General features: G+C 46.8%; 1 protein-coding gene across 2 annotated transcripts in view; it reads right to left on the reverse strand.

The window, feature by feature from the left end:
- Window positions 1–21,324, reverse strand: part of atf6 (activating transcription factor 6) — a 121,037-nt gene that overhangs the window by 93,393 nt on the left and 6,320 nt on the right. For both annotated transcript variants that reach the window (XM_064936140.1, XM_064936142.1), the window contains exons 2-6: window positions 13,490–13,566; window positions 12,348–12,423; window positions 12,093–12,190; window positions 11,252–11,378; window positions 10,705–10,890 (exon numbers count right to left, since the gene is read on the reverse strand). In XM_064936140.1, the coding sequence (XP_064792212.1) occupies window positions 10,705–10,890; window positions 11,252–11,378; window positions 12,093–12,190; window positions 12,348–12,423; window positions 13,490–13,566 (564 nt within the window). The remainder of the gene's footprint in view (window positions 1–10,704; window positions 10,891–11,251; window positions 11,379–12,092; window positions 12,191–12,347; window positions 12,424–13,489; window positions 13,567–21,324) is intronic.

Consider the following 21,324-nt stretch of genomic DNA (forward strand, 5'->3'; position numbering starts at 1 on the left):
TGTCAATATTGGAGTAGTTGGCCAGAACTGTGGGCAGGAAGGAGTTGTTGTCATGGACACACGGGCTCCTGGGTGACAGGTGATCTTGGTCGGTCCACAGATCGTAGGCAGGCCAATATTTTTCACCATCGAGCTGTCCACAATGATGGTGGTCTTGATGGAATCCGATGAGGGAAGAGGGGGAGCAAGATGGGACCTTCTTGGGCAGGGGGAGGGGGGTGGAGGAGGCTTTGAGACAGGCTAGCCCGACTCTTAGCACCAGCAAATGACGTCGGAAACCCCAGAAGGTGGGGTCTTGAGTCCGTGACCCCCTGAACTGTGGCCACTGGGCGGCGGCCAGCTGGTGATATACTCCCAGGATCCGTGCTGACTCACGGGGCTGGTAGGTCCGTCTCGGGGCTCTTTGATAGCTGGATCGGATCTTCTCGGATAGATAAAGGGTGACCAGACTGCCTCCCCGATCTCCTATGCCTTGCGAGTGTCCAGTCTCACATGGGGCCCGTGGAGTTGAGCTGAACATCTGTCCGTTGGATTGGGACAGATCAACGCTTCCTGACTCATTGACAGGTTTGCTACAGGAGGGATTTAAAAATGAGATTGGGTTTGCCTGGGTTACAGCAAGGTTGGTGCACTTAGAAAGCAGGTCATCCTTTTCTCGCAGCCGAGCGAGCAGCTGGAGGACCTCGTCCCTGAGTTGCTTGATGGTGGTGCATTTAGGGCAGACAAATCCCTGTTCATTGTTCAGTTCCACCTTATCTTGTGATTGTGTGGAAATCATCTCACACCTAAAGCATTTGTGCCCAGTCGTGGATAAAAAACACTAGAGGGTTAGCACTACTAGCGTTAGCCTGCTCCGTTTCCATGACGGCTAGCAGCTAACTGCTACTTAACAGGAATTAGGTGCGCTAGATTAGGGTTGTAGTGTAGTAAACCTACAGGACGGTAGCTCTCCAGGAAGAGGGTTGGAGAGCCCTGATCTAGAGAGAATGTTATATTCAAACTCTAAACTAAAAACACATTCAAGACTACAGAGGTCAAATATTTCAGTGTTTGTTTAGTCCCGGGCAGACTGTGACAAAACTGTTTGTATTGGCCCGGCCTCAGCTGAGGTAGAAGATCAGAAAGAGGATCAGATTGGTAGGTCTGAATGAAACACAGGCTGGTGGGCCGAGGTAAGGAAACACTACCAAAACATTGACTCACAAATGATTAAACACAGATCCTAAAAAGAGGGTCAACGAAAGTAGAGATAGGGCGACATCTGCTGGCCAACGATACACAACACCCTCCCAAACTCTCACCCAAAACTTCCCTAATGCTTTACAGATCGACTGCCCCCAAAAACCAACGTGGCATCGATATGAGTCAGAAACATTTATTATAGTGTCATAATTGACTACAGAGTGTAAATAGGAAAATGTTTGGTCATTAGGGCAGTCTAAAACTGATTCAAAAACTCTATAAACAAAAAACACATTCAAGACTACAGAGGTCAATTATTCCAGTGTTTGTTTAGTCCCGGGCAGACTATGACAAAACTGTTCGTCACAACAAGTAAATTAAGGTTGGGTTTGGGATATACAATGTCGCCAAAATATCGTTCCTCCTTTCGCCAAGCTCCACGTGCAAATTGCCCCTCCGCTCACTCTATTGCACTGGCCGCGTTGAACCGACAATGGACCATCACGTCAACGTGTGAAAGAAGGGAGGGAAGATCACCAGTAAACTAATCTGCTCCGCTTGGTCATGTTGTCTACAAGCAAGCTAGTTGCATCGTCCAGAAACATACATCACTTTTCCATAAAAGAAGCGTTTCAATTGTAAAACTAGTTTTTCACTGGGAAGGCAGATAACGCGTTATCAAAAGCAGTCACTTTTACATGTGAAAACACTGAATCCTTCTCATCACTCCACGTGATTGATTATTATTCGTTTTGGAGACCGACTTTGCCGTCGGCCAGAGCAGGGCACCTGGCTCACTGGGGCACCAGAGCGGGGCACCTGGCTCACTGGGGCACCAGGCTCACCAGAGCGGGGCACCTGGCTCACCAGAGCGGGGCACCTGGCTCACTGGCTCACCAGTGGGGGCACCTGGCTCACTGAGGCACCAGAGCGGGGCACCTGGCTCACTGGGGCACCAGTGGGGGCACCAGAGACTGAGATAATAATGATCAAATTATTTACCTTTATTTAACTAGGCAAGTCAGTTAAGAACAAATTCTTATTTTCAATGACGGCCTAGGGTTAACTGTGGGTTAACTGCCTGTTCAGGGGCAGAACGACAGATTTGTACCTTGTCAGCTCGGGGATTTGAACTTGCAACCTTTCGGTTACTAGTCTAACGCTATAACCACTAGGCTACCCTGCCGCCCCTGGATAAATAGTCCATCCATGGTTCCAGAGAATGAACAGGTATTTAGACTTATCGAATGTCTCAAATCAAAAGGATTTGAACTCGGTCAGATATGTTTATACGCTGAAAAGCAGTGGTAAATGGTTTAGCTATGTCTGTTGTGTTAGGCCTGGTGTGCTGCCTTAGACTTTTTGAATGACTCAGCCGCATTGGCTCACACAAAGCAGTTGGTGTGTGTGTGTGTGTGTGTGTGGTTTGACCACACACACAGCTGTTTTGACTGTATCGTTGTGGTTTGGCCACAGCACAGTGGTTAGTGATCAGTAAACCACGTGGCCTACTTCAGGCAGGTGTTTGAGTGTGTTTACGCCAGTGTCATTCCTCAGTGCCAGTCTGTGTTTGAGCTGTGAGCGTGTTTGTGTGTACAGGGCATTCGAAAAGTATTCAGACCCCTTGACTTTTTCCACATTTTGTTACATTAGAGCCTTATTCTAAAATTGATTACATTTAGTTTTTTCCTCCTCATCAATCTACACCCAATACCCCATAATGACATCGCAATACCCCATAATGACATCGCAATACCCCATAATGACATCGCAATACCCCATAATGACATCGCAATACCCCATAATGACATCGCAATACCCCATAATGACAGAATAAAAGTGTGTCATGCAACACAAGTAGCCTTGTGACACCTCCTCTGCGGTTGCCAGTCTCCCTCGACTCCTATGAAAAGGACACGCTATCGTGAGACATCTGATAGTGACCCGAGTTACTGCCCTGATCAACAACGACAGGTAATGTGCGTTATGTAAAAAATAAAGTTGGATTCAAAATTACCCAGGTTGATAAACTAGTAGGCTAATTCTCCAGCCAAGCAGATACAACTAAGTATAGTCATTTTGGTTGTGAAGTACATTAGCAAAAAATATTAGTATTTTCTTTGCAATTTACCACTTGGCTGTCCATTATATCACGCTGTCACACCACCTCATAAAGATTGCCTGCTGCAGTTGTTCGAGAGATGTCCAGTTTTCAGCCGAACATGCTGCATAGAGAAGACCAGCAAGGGGGCTCTCATCAGCATCATGCAGACATGGCCTCACTGTGAGCATTCCTATACATGGAACAGTCAGCCATGTGTTGGCAAGTATCCAGCCAGCAAGCTTCACCTGTCAGCGGCAACAGCTTTCAAAGGCTCATCATTTGTTCAAATACAGAAGGTAAGTAACCCACTTCATTACTTTGACACATTAGATAACCCAATTGTGAAACATAATAAAGCAGTTTACATAAATTTTCTACTTCTTAGATGCATATAAATGTGCAGAGTATAACCTAGTAGACCCAGGACGATACTAGTCATGGTGGCACTCACTAGTCATGGTGGCACTCACTAGTCATGGTGGCACTCACTAGTCATCGTGGTAAGGGAACAAAACAAGACGTGGATTTAACTTCTTTAGGAAAACAGCCCTAATGTTGCAAACAGACATCAAGATGTCATCCAGAGTCACATGTATCTATAGCAACAATACTTTACATACAGCAGGTTAAAGCATTACAGATAATGGTACCGTCTCGGCCCTATAACCTAGCCTAGCGGAACCAGCCTGATCACTGTGTTCACTATATAATGTCCAGGGTATAACCTAGCGGAACCAGCCTGATCACTGTGTTCACTATATAATGTCCAGGGTATAACCTAGCCTAGTGGAACCAGCCTGATCACTGTGTTCACTATATAATGTCCAGGGTATAACCTAGCCTAGCAGAACCAGCCTGATCACTGTGTTCACTATATAATGTCCAGGGTATAACCTAGCCTAGTGGAACCAGCCTGATCACTGTGTTCACTATATAATGTCCAGGGTATAACCTAGCCTAGCAGAACCAGCCTGATCACTGTGTTCACTATATAATGTCCAGGGTATAACCTAGCCTAGTGGAACCAGCCTGATCACTGTGTTCACTATATAATGTCCAGGGTATAACCTAGCCTAGTGGAACCAGCCTGATCACTGTGTTCACTATATAATGTCCAGGGTATAACCTAGCGGAACCAGCCTGATCACTGTGTTCACTATATAATGTCCAGGGTATAACCTAGCGGAACCAGCCTGATCACTGTGTTCACTATATAATGTCCAAGGTATAACCTAGCGGAACCAGCCTGATCACTGTGTTCACTATATAATGTCCAGGGTATAACCTAGCCTAGTGGAACCAGCCTGATCACTGTGTTCACTATATAATGTCCAGGGTATAACCTAGCCTAGCAGAACCAGCCTGATCACTGTGTTCACTATATAATGTCCAGGGTATAACCTAGCCTAGCAGAACCAGCCTGATCACTGTGTTCACTATATAATGTCCAGGGTATAACCTAGCCTAGTGGAACCAGTCTGATCACTGTGTTCACTATATAATGTCCAGGGTATAACCTAGCGGAACCAGCCTGATCACTGTGTTCACTATATAATGTCCAGGGTATAACCTAGCCTAGTGGAACCAGCCTGATCACTGTGTTCACTATATAATGTCCAGGGTATAACCTAGCCTAGTGGAACCAGCCTGATCACTGTGTTCACTATATAATGTCCAGGGTATAACCTAGCCTAGCAGAACCAGCCTGATCACTGTGTTCACTATATAATGTCCAGGGTATAACCTAGCCTAGTGGAACCAGCCTGATCACTGTGTTCACTATATAATGTCCAGGGTATAACCTAGCCTAGCAGAACCAGCCTGATCACTGTGTTCACTATATAATGTCCAGGGTATAACCTAGCCTAGTGGAACCAGTCTGATCACTGTGTTCACTATATAATGTCCAGGGTATAACCTAGCGGAACCAGCCTGATCACTGTGTTCACTATATAATGTCCAGAGTATAACCTAGCCTAGTGGAACCAGCCTGATCACTGTGTTCACTATATAATGTCCAGGGTATAACCTAGCGGAACCAGCCTGATCACTGTGTTCACTATATAATGTCCAGGGTATAACCTAGCGGAACCAGCCTGATCACTGTGTTCACTATATAATGTCCAGGGTATAACCTAGCCTAGCAGAACCAGCCTGATCACTGTGTTCACTATATAATGTCCAGGGTATAACCTAGCCTAGTGGAACCAGCCTGATCACTGTGTTCAACATTCTATTTCACTTCACATTTTATGATCTCTGACATGAAATAGAAATACGAAGGCAGTGATCAGGTTGGTTCCACCAGGCTAATCATAACCACATAGAGAATGTATTCAGGCTGGTTCCACCAGAATAATCATAACCACATAGAGAATGTAGTCAGTGATCAGGCTGGTTCCACCAGGCTAATCATAACCACATAGAGAATGTATTCAGGTTGGTTCCACCAGGCTAATCATAACCACATAGAGAATGTAGTCAGGTTGGTTCCACCAGGCTAATCATAACCACATAGAGAATGTATTCAGGTTGGTTCCACTAGGCTAATCATAACCACATAGAGAATGTAGTCATTGATCAGGCTGGTTCCACCAGGCTAATCATAACCACATAGAGAATGTATTCAGGCTGGTTCCACCAGGCTAATCATAACCACATAGAGAATGTAGTCAGTGATCAGGCTGGTTCCACCAGGCTAATCATAACCACATAGAGAATGTAGTCAGTGATCAGGCTGGTTCCACCAGGCTAATCATAACCACATAGAGAATGTATTCAGGTTGGTTCCACCAGGCTAATCATAACCACATAGAGAATGTATTCAGGCTGGTTCCACCAGGCTAATCATAACCACATAGAGAATGTAGTCAGTGATCAGGTTGGTTCCACCAGGCTAATCATAACCACATAGAGAATGTAGTCAGTGATCAGGCTGGTTCCACCAGGCTAATCATAACCACATAGAGAATGTATTCAGGTTGGTTCCACCAGGCTAATCATAACCACATAGAGAATGTATTCAGGTTGGTTCCACCAGGCTAATCATAACCACATAGAGAATGTATTCAGGTTGGTTCCACCAGGCTAATCATAACCACATAGAGAATGTATTCAGGCTGGTTCCACCAGGCTAATCATAACCACATAGAGAATGTATTCAGGTTGGTTCCACCAGGCTAATCATAACCACATAGAGAATGTATTCAGGTTGGTTCCACCAGGCTAATCATAACCACATAGAGAATGTATTCAGGCTGGTTCCACCAGGCTAATCATAACCCCATAGAGAATGTATTCAGGTTGGTTCCACCAGGCTAATCATAACCACATAGAGAATGTAGTCAGTGATCAGGCTGGTTCCACCAGGCTAATCATAACCACATAGAGAATGTAGTCAGTGATCAGGCTGGTTCCACCAGGCTAATCATAACCACATAGAGAATGTATTCAGGTTGGTTCCACCAGGCTAATCATAACCACATAGAGAATGTATTCAGGCTGGTTCCACCAGGCTAATCATAACCACATAGAGAATGTAGTCAGTGATCAGGTTGGTTCCACCAGGCTAATCATAACCACATAGAGAATGTAGTCAGTGATCAGGCTGGTTCCACCAGGCTAATCATAACCACATAGAGAATGTATTCAGGTTGGTTCCACCAGGCTAATCATAACCACATAGAGAATGTATTCAGGTTGGTTCCACCAGGCTAATCATAACCACATAGAGAATGTATTCAGGCTGGTTCCACCAGGCTAATCATAACCACATAGAGAATGTATTCAGGTTGGTTCCACCAGGCTAATCATAACCACATAGAGAATGTATTCAGGTTGGTTCCACCAGGCTAATCATAACCACATAGAGAATGTATTCAGGTTGGTTCCACCAGGCTAATCATAACCACATAGAGAATGTATTCAGGCTGGTTCCACCAGGCTAATCATAACCACATAGAGAATGTATTCAGGTTGGTTCCACCAGGCTAATCATAACCACATAGAGAATGTATTCAGGTTGGTTCCACCAGGCTAATCATAACCACATAGAGAATGTATTCAGGTTGGTTCCACCAGGCTAATCATAACCACATAGAGAATGTATTCAGGTTGGTTCCGCCAGGCTAACCATAACCACATAGAGAATGTATTCAGGTTGGTTCCGCCAGGCTAATCATAACCACATAGAGAATGTATTCAGGTTGGTTCCGCCAGGCTAACCATAACCACATAGAGAATGTATTCAGGTTGGTTCCACCAGGCTAATCATAACCACATAGAGAATGTATTCAGGTTGGTTCCACCAGGCTAATCATAACCACATAGAGAATGTATTCAGGTTGGTTCCACCAGGCTAATCATAACCACATAGAGAATGTATTCAGGTTGGTTCCACCAGGCTAATCATAACCACATAGAGAATGTATTCAGGTTGGTTCCACTAGGCTAATCATAACCACATAGAGAATGTATTCAGGCTGGTTCCGCCAGGCTAACCATAACCACATAGAGAATGTATTCAGGTTGGTTCCACTAGGCTAATCATAACCACATAGAGAATGTAGTCAGTGATCAGGTTGGTTCCACCAGGCTAATCATAACCACATAGAGAATGTAGTCAGTGATCAGGCTGGTTCCACCAGGCTGATCATAACCACATAGAGAATGTATTCAGGTTGGTTCCACCAGGCTAATCATAACCACATAGAGAATGTAGTCAGTGATCAGGTTGGTTCCACCAGGCTAATCATAACCACATAGAGAATGTATTCAGGTTGGTTCCACCATGCTAATCATAACCACATAGAGAATGTAGTCAGTGATCAGGTTGGTTCCACTAGGCTAATCATAACCACATAGAGAATGTAGTCATTGATCAGGCTGGTTCCACCAGGCTAATCATAACCACATAGAGAATGTATTCAGGTTGGTTCCACCATGCTAATCATAACCACATAGAGAATGTAGTCAGTGATCAGGTTGGTTCCACTAGGCTAATCATAACCACATAGAGAATGTAGTCATTGATCAGGCTGGTTCCACCAGGCTAATCATAACCACATAGAGAATGTATTCAGGTTGGTTCCACCAGGCTAATCATAACCACATAGAGAATGTAGTCATTGATCAGGTTGGTTCCACCAGGCTAATCATAACCACATAGAGAATGTATTCAGGCTGGTTCCGCCATGCTAATCATAACCACATAGAGAATGTAGTCAGTGTGTGTGTGACCAACCAGTATCTTTGAGGGCCCCGGTGCAAATCTAAACTGCTATGCCCATCAATCGGAGCAAAGACCAGCCTCACCTCTTGCCTGCTTTCCAACGGTCGAAAATGGGGAGAACCGAATTAGGTAAATTTAGTCTGACCGGTTTAAACTTCAACATAGTATTTGTGTGTGTGTGTGTGTGTGTGTGTTATATCACCTATCCCTAACTGCCATTGGTAATAGAACAGTGACTCTGTGTGTTCACTGATGCATGAGATGCAGAGAGACCTGGCACTCAACACGTCCCCCTCAACACGTCCCCCTCAACACGTCCCCCTCAACACGTCCACAGTGAGGCGATTTCTAATTACACAGCCCAGTGACAGCAACACCCTTTTCATTCTGTGTGTCACTGATGAACTCTGCCTACTGTGTTTCTACAGATGGACTGGAGATGCTTTTGCCAGACGACAGCTTCAGTCGTTTGATGGGGAGACCATCATTGGGTAGGTTTTATCTGACCAGTTCAATCTCCAACGTAGGATATGTAATATCTGAGACACAAACTGGTAATAACTGACATTGGTAATAGAACAGTGACTGTGTGTGTGTTCACAGAAACATGTATGGAGCCAGGACATGGAGACTTACAAGATGATGTGATGAAGTCCAGACAGATGGGCTTGATACTGATGTCTCTGAATGGACAGAGACCTGGCACTCTGACAGACAGATACTGATGTCTCTGAATGGACAGAGACCTGGCACTCTGACAGACAGATACTGATGTCTCTGAATGGACAGAGACCTGGCACTCTGACAGACAAATACTGATGTCTCTGAATGGACAGAGACCTGGCACTCTGACAGACAGATACTGATGTCTCTGAATGGAGAGAGACCTGGCACTCTGACAGACAGATACTGATGTCTCTGAATGGACAGAGACCTGGCACTCTGACAGACAGATACTGATGTCTCTGAATGGACAGAGACCTGGCACTCTGACAGACAGATACTGACGTCTCTGAATGGACAGAAACCTGTAACTCTGACAGACAGGCTTGATACTGACGTCTCTGAATGGACAGAGACCTGGCACTCTGACAGACAGATACTGATGTCTCTGAATGGACAGAGACCTGGCACTCTGACAGACAGATACTGATGTCTCTGAATGGACAGAGACCTGGCACTCTGACAGACAGGCTTGATACTGACGTCTCTGAATGGACAGAGACCTGGCACTCTGACAGACAGATACTGATGTCTCTGAATGGACAGAGACCTGGCACTCTGACAGACAGATACTGATGTCTCTGAATGGACAGAGACCTGGCACTCTGACAGACAGATACTGATGTCTCTGAATGGACAGAGACCTGGCACTCTGACAGACAGATACTGATGTCTCTGAATGGACAGAGACCTGGCACTCTGACAGACAGATACTGATGTCTCTGAATGGACAGAGACCTGGCACTCTGACAGACAGATACTGATGTCTCTGAATGGACAGAGACCTGGCACTCTGACAGACAGATACTGATGTCTCTGAATGGACAGAGACCTGGCACTCTGACAGACAGATACTGATGTCTCTGAATGGACAGAGACCTGGCACTCTGACAGACAGATACTGATGTCTCTGAATGGACAGAGACCTGGCACTCTGACAGACAGGCTTGATACTGATGTCTCTGAATGGACAGAGACCTGGCACTCTGCATTAAAAATGTTAGTAGACAATGAATGGTATCAGTCAATATCAGGAGGGAGAAACGCTGTGCATTCTGCACCAGGATCAGGGAACTCCTGTTTGTGGTACATGGCGTTGTGCCTGGATATATCCGTTAGCCGTGGTATATTGGCCATATACCACAAACCCCCGAGGTGCCTTATTGCTGTTATAATCTGGTTACCAACGCAATTAGAGCAGTAAAAATAAGTTGTCATACCCGTGGTATACAGTCTGATATACCACAGCTGTCAGCCAATCAGCATTCAGGGCTCGAACCACCCAGTTTATAATTGCTATTATAAAACGGGTTACAAAGATAATTAGAACAGTAAAAATACAATGCTTTGTCATACCCGTGGTATAGTGTCCCATAACACAGCTTTCAGCCAATCAGCATTCAGTTCTCCAACCACCCAGTTTATAATATGTATTATAGTGTAGTGAGTGTAGTTTTAGACTCACCTATAGGTGGCGCTGGCTGTATGCTGACAGGGGCAGGTTTGACCACAGCAGGGTGAGGCACCAGGGTGGTCTGCAGGGGCTGGATGATGATGGTCTGGAGAGGGCCCGCGGCATGCTGGGGTACAGCCGTTACAACTGGTCTGGGCTGGATGGACACCTTAGGGGTGAGCTGGATAGGCCTCTTCACTGTGAGACGGATCATAATTCATAACTTTTTCAATTTTTTTAAAACGGAGCCTTCTTCCCCCTCCAGATGCTATTGTATGTATCATTAAAAAAATATTTGGTCCATTGAAAGCAGGGCGAATGGACTTGAACCAATAAACATCTGTTGTTTGGTTATACTAATGTCTGGCTTGAGTCATACTTTTTCCGATCCATTAAAACTAACAAAAGTCAATCAATAACATATTTCCAAATCAGAAACAGACTGACGAGGGAGAGTGATACAGTATTTTCACTGAAAGCCAATGTAACTACAGGAAGAAATGGCAGCCTGATATGAAAGAAGAGGAGGATGATGATGATGGAGAGGTGTATATCTGACCTCGCGTGGCCTGATTGGTCCTCTTGGGGGCCCTCTTGGCTAATAGCAGGGGGGGCTCTGAGAAGCCACTGGACTCGGAGCAGACAGAGACTGCAGGAGAGGGCTGAGGAGATTGGGCTAGATCCTCCTGTAGGGGGCAGCAGAGAGACAAGACAATGTTTCCCTGCTGTGTGAGGTTTTACAATACCTCCAGAAGGTCCAGTGTTCCCCTATATGCATTTACATGCAGCGCACCACCACGGCTAAAATAGTAAATATTTTAGTGTTATAATGCCGATGGCAGTTATTCACCGCTGCCGAATATCTTGCTGAAAGGAACTACAAAGTTCTTGGAAGACTGGTGCCTTTGGCGTCATCCAAAATATCTTTGAGGTGTAGTGCACAAATGTCCTTGATCATAATGGCAGGAGATATAAACATGCGCAGTGTAGGGTCACAAGATCTAACCCGAGTCCTCTTTCTGACATGCTGTGAAAACAACTGCCTGCTACATTATGTTAATATGGCCAGAGTTGTCATCACCTCATTTTAACGAGGGGGCGGGGCCACACCTCTGGCAGATGGTGGATAATTAGTCTGACAAGGTGCTTCAGACCTTCCTTAATGAGGTGCTCAAGTGTGTGTGTGTGTGTGTGTGTGTATGTGTGTGTAGATTGCGAAAGCAGATGGCAGAGGTAGCAACGTGTGTAATGGTACCATGTGGGGCGAAAATACACAAACGAACACAGATGGGCCTAGACACACACTGGAAATACTCCCAGCCATACCAAATAGGCACATCAAACACATAAATGCAAAATGACCTACAGTGAAACACACTGGAGAGAGACAGGGGACTTACTTGTATGGAGTAAGGTGACAGGGCCTCTCGGGATGCAGGCGAGGTGACAGAGCTCATGGTATGGGCAGGAGAGAGAGAGTCCACACTCAGATCCCCATCTGCAGACAAGGAACACAGAGCTCATGGTATGGGCAGGAAGGAGAGAGTCCACACTCAAATTTACACGAGAGAAATACTGGTACTGACATGTTTAAACCATTTTTTGTCCGATACCACCTTATACCATAGACCTGATTAGACCGGTATTAGACACACCTGTGTAGGTGCTGCCTGTGTCAGTGCTCCAGGGAGGCAGGTCGATGTCAAAGTCGAGATCTGGGGCATCGCCGGCCTAGAGGGTTAAACAGAGCAGACACACAATCGCTGTACTTCTCATTATGATGGGTCACTGTGAATCTGGTCTGTTACGATTTTCTAAAGTGGGACTGACAGTGTTTTAGCGACATGAAATCTTGTAAAAAAATAAATAATAATCTGTTCATATACAACCCCAGGGAAGAATGACGCTTTTTTACATTTTATGACAAGGGAGCATTTAGATATGGTCATTCACAGAATGTTTGGAAATGATGTATACTAAAGGCATTTGTGAAAATTCTATAGCAATATATAGTGGGAAAGTGGCCGTGCGTTGGTACAATTAATAGACACTGCAGTAAATAAAACCTAATGAAAAAAACATCTGTCTCGTCCAGTACCGGAGTCTACACAGACCGTTGTGCCATAGCCAATCAGAGCTACAGTAGGCCTGTATGCAAATAAGCCACTTGCCACACGGGCCTGCCATCATTTACTATAAACACTAAAAGGGCTGGGCGATATATCTTTCTCGGGAGGGGAGTCGGCCAATCACCCACTCGTCCAATGACAACACCCTCCCAGCAGCTAGCTAGCTAACATTACGCTTGGTAAATAAATAGATAACCTATTAGCCATGGTACGACTGACCTGTGATCATTGCCATTGCTAGGTTTGATTGTATTGGCATTCCCAGCCTTTGTTACATTCATCTGTTTTCACCCCAAAATATTGAGTCTTTGAAACTGAAACAGTGCATTCCTAAATGGCTGGAGGAACCAAACAATGTTAACAGGCCAGCTGTGATTTACAACCTGATAGCGATATTTGTGGGACTTCCAAGACATTTATTGGTGAATGATATGAATCATGCATTGAAATGCATCCATCTATTCTGCCAACAATGCCTTACTCTACATCATGGAAGTTATAATCAAATAGAACCTATTGGTTTTGTAGCAGAAACTGGGAATTTTATATATTTTTTTTAACTGATATTATGATTGTCTGTTTGATATCGGCAAAGTAGTTAAAACACTTGTCAGTTCCACTTTAAAGAGACAGTGTTGCCTAGAGTGTGTCTGTAGCCCTGTACTCACATATCCCACGCACTCCAAGGCCTGAAAAAGTTCATCTGCATCTCCAAGGTTGTCCAGCTCGTCAAACAGGCTGATGTCTGCTTGAGAGCAAAGAGACACACACACACACACGTCTGATTTAACAGTAGCCTTACAATGAAAACAATACTTAGTTGCCTTCGCCAAAGACTAACTACCTTTTTCATCAAAGGCTAGTTTAACAGATGTCTTGACATGTTTCAGATAGTTATCCACAACGTCAGGCCAGATAGTTAATCACAGTTTAGCCATATGGGGCTAAAGAAGGAGAATTCATATTGTAAACGGCTTCTCTTAGTCATAGATATGGCTATTCACTTATTATTTACACATTGTTAATGCATAACTGACAGCCCACTTGTTTGATCAAATTAGTAAACATTCCATTTACGTTTTCCTGTTTGTAAGGGATCTTGAGTGGGTCAGCAGTCTAAGGCACTGCATCTCAGACCCTGGTTCGATTCCAGGCTGTATCACAAGGTGGCGCACAATTGGCCCAGCGTCGTCTGGACAAGGCAGTTAACCCACTGTTCCTAGGCCGTCATTGTAAATAAGAATTTGTTCTTAACTGACGTACCTAGTTAAATAAAGGTATAATAATAATAATAATAATAATAATAACAATAATAATATTTCAAAAATTGGAATGTGCTTTAAAATGACTAAAACCAAATATAAACTGTGTAGACATAATGGACCTACATTCATAGTACATTTTCTTGAAATGTCCAGTAAAAATCACAACAAATTAAAGCTGTCACAGAGCATCAAAGAATAAAAAACGATGGATAGAGGACTATTTTTTGTTCATTTTGACCATAAGGAAATATAACCAATTTTCAGTGTGGCCCTTCGGACCTCGTTGAAGACAATGCTTCTGGACTGTATCATGTTAGCTCCCCTCTCATTTGGACTCTAGTCTGTCCTGAGGAACCACTGGGAGTCTGGACTGTATCATGTTATCTCCCCTCTCATTCTGACTCTAGTCTGTCCTGAGGAACCACTGAACCCACTGGGAGTCTGGACTGTACCATGTTAGCTCTCCTCTCATTCTGTCTCTAGTCTGTCCTGAGGAACCACTGGGAGTCTGGACTGTATCATGTTAGCTCCCCTCTCATTCTGACTCTAGTCTGTCCTGAGGAACCACTGGGAGTCTGGACTGTATCATGTTAGCTCTCCTCTCATTCTGACTCTAGTCTGTCCTGAGGAACCACTGGGAGTCTGGACTGTATCATGTTAGCTCCCCTCTCATTCTGACTCTAGTCTGTCCTGAGGAACCACTAGGAGTCTGGACTGTATCATGTTAGCTCCCCTCTCATTCTGTCTCTAGTCTGTCCTGAGGAACCACTGGGAGTCTGGACTGTATCATGTTAGCTCCCCTCTCATTCTGTCTCTAGTCTGTCCTGAGGAACCACTGGGAGTCTGGACTGTACCATGTTATCTACCCTCTCATTCTGACTAGTCTGTCCTGAGGAACCACTGGGAGTCTGGACTGTACCATGTTATCTACCCTCTCATTCTGACTAGTCTGTCCTGAGGAACCACTGGGAGTCTGGACTGTATCATGTTAGCTCCCCTCTCATTCTGACTCTAGTCTGTCCTGAGGAACCACTGGGAGTCTGGACTGTACCATGTTAGCTCTCCTCTCATTCTGTCTCTAGTCTGTCCTGAGGAACCACTGGGAGTCTGGACTGTATCATGTTAGCTCCCCTCTCATACTGACTCTAGTCTGTCCTGAGGAACCACTGAACCCACTAGGAGTCTGGACTGTATCATGTTAGCTCCCCTCTCATTCTGACTCTAGTCTGTCCTGAGGAACCACTGAACCCACTGGGAGTCTGGACTGTATCATGTTATCTCCCCTCTCATTCTGACTCTAGTCTGTCCTGAGGAACCACTGAACCCACTGGGAGTCTGGACTGTATCATGTTAGCTCCCCTCTCATTCTGACTCTAGTCTGTCCTGAGGAACCACTGAACCCACTAGGAGTCTGGACTGTATCATGTTAGCTCCCCTCTCATTCTGACTCTAGTCTGTCCTGAGGAACCACTGAACCCACTGGGAGTCTGGGCTGTATCATGTTAGCTCCTCTCTCATTCTGACTCTAGTCTGTCCTGAGGAACCACTAGGAGTCTGGACTGTATCATGTCAGCTCCCCTCTCATTCTGACTCTAGTCTGTCCTGAGGAACCACTGGGAGTCTGGACTGTATCATGTTAGCTCCTCTCTCATTCTGACTCTAGTCTGTCCTGAGGAACCACTGAACCCACTGGGAGTCTGGACTGCATCATGTTAGCTCCTCTCTCATTCTGACTCTAGTCTGTCCTGAGGAACCACTGAACCCACTGGGAGTCTGGACTGTACCATGTTAGCTCCCCTCTCATTCTGTCTCTAGTCTGTCCTGAGGAACCACTGGGAGTCTGGACTGTATCATTTCAGCTCCCCTCTCATTCTGTCTCTAGTCTGTCCTGAGGAACCACTGGGAGTCTGGACTGTATCATGTTAGCTCCCCTCTCATTCTGACTCTAGTCTGTCCTGAGGAACCACTGGGAGTCTGGACTGTATCATGTTAGCTCCCCTCTCATACTGACTCTAGTCTGGCCTGAGGAACCACTGGGAGTCTGGACTGTATCATGTTATCTCCTCTCTCATTCTGACTCTAGTCTGTCCTGAGGAACCACTGGGAGTCTGGACTGTATCATGTCAGCTCCCCTCTCATTCTGTCTCTAGTCTGTCCTGAGGAACCACTGAACCCACTGGGAGTCTGGACTGTACCATGTTAGCTCCCCTCTCATTCTGACTCTAGTCTGTCCTGAGGAACCACTGGGAGTCTGGGCTGCATCATGTTATCTACCCTCTCATTCTGACTCTAGTCTGTCCTGAGGAACCACTGGGAGTCTGGACTGTATCATGTTATCTACCCTCTCATTCTGACTCTAGTCTGTCCTGAGGAACCTCTGGGAGTCTGGACTGTACCATGTTAGCTCCCCTCTCATTCTGACTCTAGTCTGTCCTGAGGAACCACTGGGAGTCTGGACTGTATCATGTCAGCTCCCCTCTCATTCTGACTCTAGTCTGTCCTGAGGAACCACTGGGAGTCTGGACTGTACCATGTTAGCTCTCCTCTCATTCTGTCTCTAGTCTGTCCTGAGGAACCACTGGGAGTCTGGACTGTATCATGTTAGCTCCCCTCTCATTCTGACTCTAGTCTGTCCTGAGGAACCACTGGGAGTCTGGACTGTACCATGTCAGCTCCCCTCTCATTCTGACTCTAGTCTGTCCTGAGGAACCACTGGGAGTCTGGACTGTATCATGTTAGCTCTCCTCTCATTCTGACTCTAGTCTGTCCTGAGGAACCACTGGGAGTCTGGACTGTATCATGTTAGCTCCCCTCTCATTCTGTCTCTAGTCTGTCCTGAGGAACCACTGGGAGTCTGGACTGTACCATGTTATCTACCCTCTCATTCTGACTAGTCTGTCCTGAGGAACCACTGGGAGTCTGGACTGTACCATGTTATCTACCCTCTCATTCTGACTAGTCTGTCCTGAGGAACCACTGGGAGTCTGGACTGTATCATGTTAGCTCCCCTCTCATTCTGACTCTAGTCTGTCCTGAGGAACCACTGGGAGTCTGGACTGTACCATGTTAGCTCTCCTCTCATTCTGTCTCTAGTCTGTCCTGAGGAACCACTGGGAGTCTGGACTGTATCATGTTAGCTCCCCTCTCATTTGGACTCTAGTCTGTCCTGAGGAACCACTGAACCCACTAGGAGTCTGGACTGTATCATGTTAGCTCCCCTCTCATTCTGACTCTAGTCTGTCCTGAGGAACCACTGAACCCACTGGGAGTCTGGACTGTATCATGTTATCTCCCCTCTCATTCTGACTCTAGTCTGTCCTGAGGAACCACTGAACCCACTGGGAGTCTGGACTGTATCATGTTAGCTCCCCTCTCATTCTGACTCTAGTCTGTCCTGAGGAACCACTGAACCCACTGGGAGTCTGGGCTGTATCATGTTAGCTCCTCTCTCATTCTGACTCTAGTCTGTCCTGAGGAACCACTAGGAGTCTGGACTGTATCATGTCAGCTCCCCTCTCATTCTGACTCTAGTCTGTCCTGAGGAACCACTGGGAGTCTGGACTGTATCATGTTAGCTCCCCTCTCATTCTGACTCTAGTCTGTCCTGAGGAACCACTGAACCCACTGGGAGTCTGGACTGCATCATGTTAGCTCCTCTCTCATTCTGACTCTAGTCTGTCCTGAGGAACCACTGAACCCACTGGGAGTCTGGACTGTACCATGTCAGCTCCCCTCTCATTCTGACTCTAGTCTGTCCTGAGGAACCACTGGGAGTCTGGACTGTATCATGTCAGCTCCCCTCTCATTCTGACTCTAGTCTGTCCTGAGGAACCACTGGGAGTCTGGACTGTACCATGTCAGCTCCCCTCTCATTCTGACTCTAGTCTGTCCTGAGGAACCACTGGGAGTCTGGACTGTATCATGTTATCTCCCCTCTCATTCTGTCTCTAGTCTGTCCTGAGGAACCACTGGGAGTCTGGACTGTACCATGTCAGCTCCCCTCTCATTCTGACTCTAGTCTGTCCTGAGGAACCACTGGGAGTCTGGACTGTATCATGTTATCTCCCCTCTCATTCTGTCTCTAGTCTGTCCTGAGGAACCACTGAACCCACTGGGAGTCTGGACTGTACCATGTTAGCTCCCCTCTCATTCTGTCTCTAGTCTGTCCTGAGGAACCACTGGGAGTCTGGACTGTATCATTTCAGCTCCCCTCTCATTCTGTCTCTAGTCTGTCCTGAGGAACCACTGGGAGTCTGGGCTGCATCATGTTAGCTCCCCTCTCATTCTGACTCTAGTCTGTCCTGAGGAACCACTGGGAGTCTGGACTGTACCATGTTAGCTCCCCTCTCATTCTGTCTCTAGTCTGTCCTGAGGAACCACTGGGAGTCTGGACTGTACCATGTTAGCTCCCCTCTCATTCTGTCTCTAGTCTGTCCTGAGGAACCACTGGGAGTCTGGACTGTATCATGTCAGCTCCCCTCTCATTCTGACTCTAGTCTGTCCTGAGGAACCACTGGGAGTCTGGACTGTATCATGTTATCTCCCCTCTCAATCTGTCTCTAGTCTGTCCTGAGGAACCACTGAACTCACTGGGAGTCTGGGCTGTATCATGTTAGCTCCCCTCTCATTCTGACTCTAGTCTGTCCTGAGGAACCACTGGGAGTCTGGACTGTACCATGTTAGCTCCCCTCTCATTCTGTCTCTAGTCTGTCCTGAGGAACCACTGGGAGTCTGGACTGTATCATGTTAGCTCCCCTCTCATTCTGACTCTAGTCTGTCCTGAGGAACCACTGGGAGTCTGGACTGTACCATGTCAGCTCCCCTCTCATTCTGACTCTAGTCTGTCCTAAGGAACCACTGAACCCACTGGGAGTCTGGACTGTACCATGTTAGCTCCCCTCTCATTCTGACTCTAGTCTGTCCTGAGGAACCACTGAACCCACTGGGAGTCTGGACTGTACCATGTCAGCTCCCCTCTCATTCTGACTCTAGTCTGTCCTGAGGAACCACTGAACCCACTGGGAGTCTGGGCTGTATCATGTCAGCTCCCCTCTCATTCTGACTCTAGTCTGTCCTGAGGAACCACTGGGAGTCTGGACTGTACCATGTTAGCTCCCCTCTCATTCTGGCTCTAGTCTGTCCTGAGGAACCACTGGGAGTCTGGACTGTATCATGTTAGCTCCCCTCTCATTCTGGCTCTAGTCTGTCCTGAGGAACCACTGGGAGTCTGGACTGTATCATGTTAGCTCTCCTCTCATTCTGACTCTAGTCTGTCCTGAGGAACCACTGGGAGTCTGGGCTGTATCATGTTAGCTCCCCTCTCATTTGGACTCTAGTCTGTCCTGAGGAACCACTGGGAGTCTGGACTGTATCATGTTAGCTCCCCTCTCATTCTGTCTCTAGTCTGTCCTGAGGAACCACTGAACCCACTGGGAGTCTGGGCTGTATCATGTCAGCTCCCCTCTCATTCTGTCTCTAGTCTGTCCTGAGGAACCACTGGGAGTCTGGGCTGTATCATGTCAGCTCCCCTCTCATTCTGACTCTAGTCTGTCCTGAGGAACCACTGGGAGTCTGGACTGTACCATGTCAGCTCCCCTCTCATTCTGTCTCTAGTCTGTCCTGAGGAACCACTGGGAGTCTGGGCTGTATCATGTCAGCTCCCCTCTCATTCTGACTCTAGTCTGTCCTGAGGAACCACTGGGAGTCTGGACTGTATCATGTCAGCTCCCCTCTCATTCTGACTCTAGTCTGTCCTGAGGAACCACTGGGAGTCTGGACTGTACCATGTCAGCTCCCCTCTCATTCTGTCTCTAGTCTGTCCTGAGGAACCACTGGGAGTCTGGGCTGTATCATGTTAGCTCCCCTCTCATTCTGACTCTAGTCTGTCCTGAGGAACCACTGAACCCACTGGGAGTCTGGACTGTACCATGTTAGCTCCCCTCTCATTCTGACTCTAGTCTGTCCTGAGGAACCACTGGGAGTCTGGACTGTATCATGTTAGCTCCCCTCTCATTCTGACTCTAGTCTGTCCTGAGGAACCACTGGGAGTCTGGACTGTATCATGTTAGCTCCCCTCTCATTTGGACTCTAGTCTGTCCTGAGGAACCACTGGGAGTCTGGACTGTATCATGTTATCTACCCTCTCATTCTGACTCTAGTCTGTCCTGAGGAACCTCTGGGAGTCTGGACTGTATCATGTTATCTCCCCTCTCATTCTGACTCTAGTCTGTCCTGAGGAACCCCTGAACCCACTGGGAGTCTGGACTGTATCATGTTAGCTCCCCTCTCATTCTGTCTCTAGTCTGTCCTGAGGAACCACTGAACCCACTGGGAGTCTGGACTGTATCATGTCAGCTCCCCTCTCATTCTGACTCTAGTCTGTCCTGAGGAACCCCTGAACCCACTGGGAGTCTGGACTGTATCATGTCAGCTCCCCTCTCATTCTGACTCTAGTCTGTCCTGAGGAACCCCTGAACCCACTGGGAGTCTGGACTGTATCATGTCAGCTCCCCTCTCATTCTGTCTCTAGTCTGTCCTGAGGAACCCCTGAACCCACTGGGAGTCTGGGCTGTATCATGTTAGCTCCCCTCTCATTCTGACTCTAGTCTGTCCTGAGGAACCACTGGGAGTCTGGACTGTATCATGTTATCTACCCTCTCATTCTGACTCTAGTCTGTCCTGAGGAACCTCTGGGAGTCTGGACTGTATCATGTTATCTCCCCTCTCATTCTGACTCTAGTCTGTCCTGAGGAACCACTGAACCCACTGGGAGTCTGGACTGTATCATGTCAGCTCCCCTCTCATTCTGACTCTAGTCTGTCCTGAGGAACCCCTGAACCCACTGGGAGTCTGGACTGTATCATGTCAGCTCCCCTCTCATTCTGACTCTAGTCTGTCCTGAGGAACCCCTGAACCCACTGGGAGTCTGGACTGTATCATGTTAGCTCCCCTCTCATTCTGTCTCTAGTCTGTCCTGAGGAACCACTGAACCCACTGGGAGTCTGGACTGTATCATGTCAGCTCCCCTCTCATTCTGACTCTAGTCTGTCCTGAGGAACCCCTGAACCCACTGGGAGTCTGGACTGTATCATGTCAGCTCCCCTCTCATTCTGACTCTAGTCTGTCCTGAGGAACCCCTGAACCCACTGGGAGTCTGGACTGTATCATGTCAGCTCCCCTCTCATTCTGTCTCTAGTCTGTCCTGAGGAACCCCTGAACCCACTGGGAGTCTGGGCTGT

The sequence above is a fragment of the Oncorhynchus masou genome, chromosome 24 (assembly GCF_036934945.1).
Source record: "Oncorhynchus masou masou isolate Uvic2021 chromosome 24, UVic_Omas_1.1, whole genome shotgun sequence".
In the NCBI taxonomy this organism is placed as follows: Eukaryota; Metazoa; Chordata; class Actinopteri; order Salmoniformes; family Salmonidae; genus Oncorhynchus; species Oncorhynchus masou.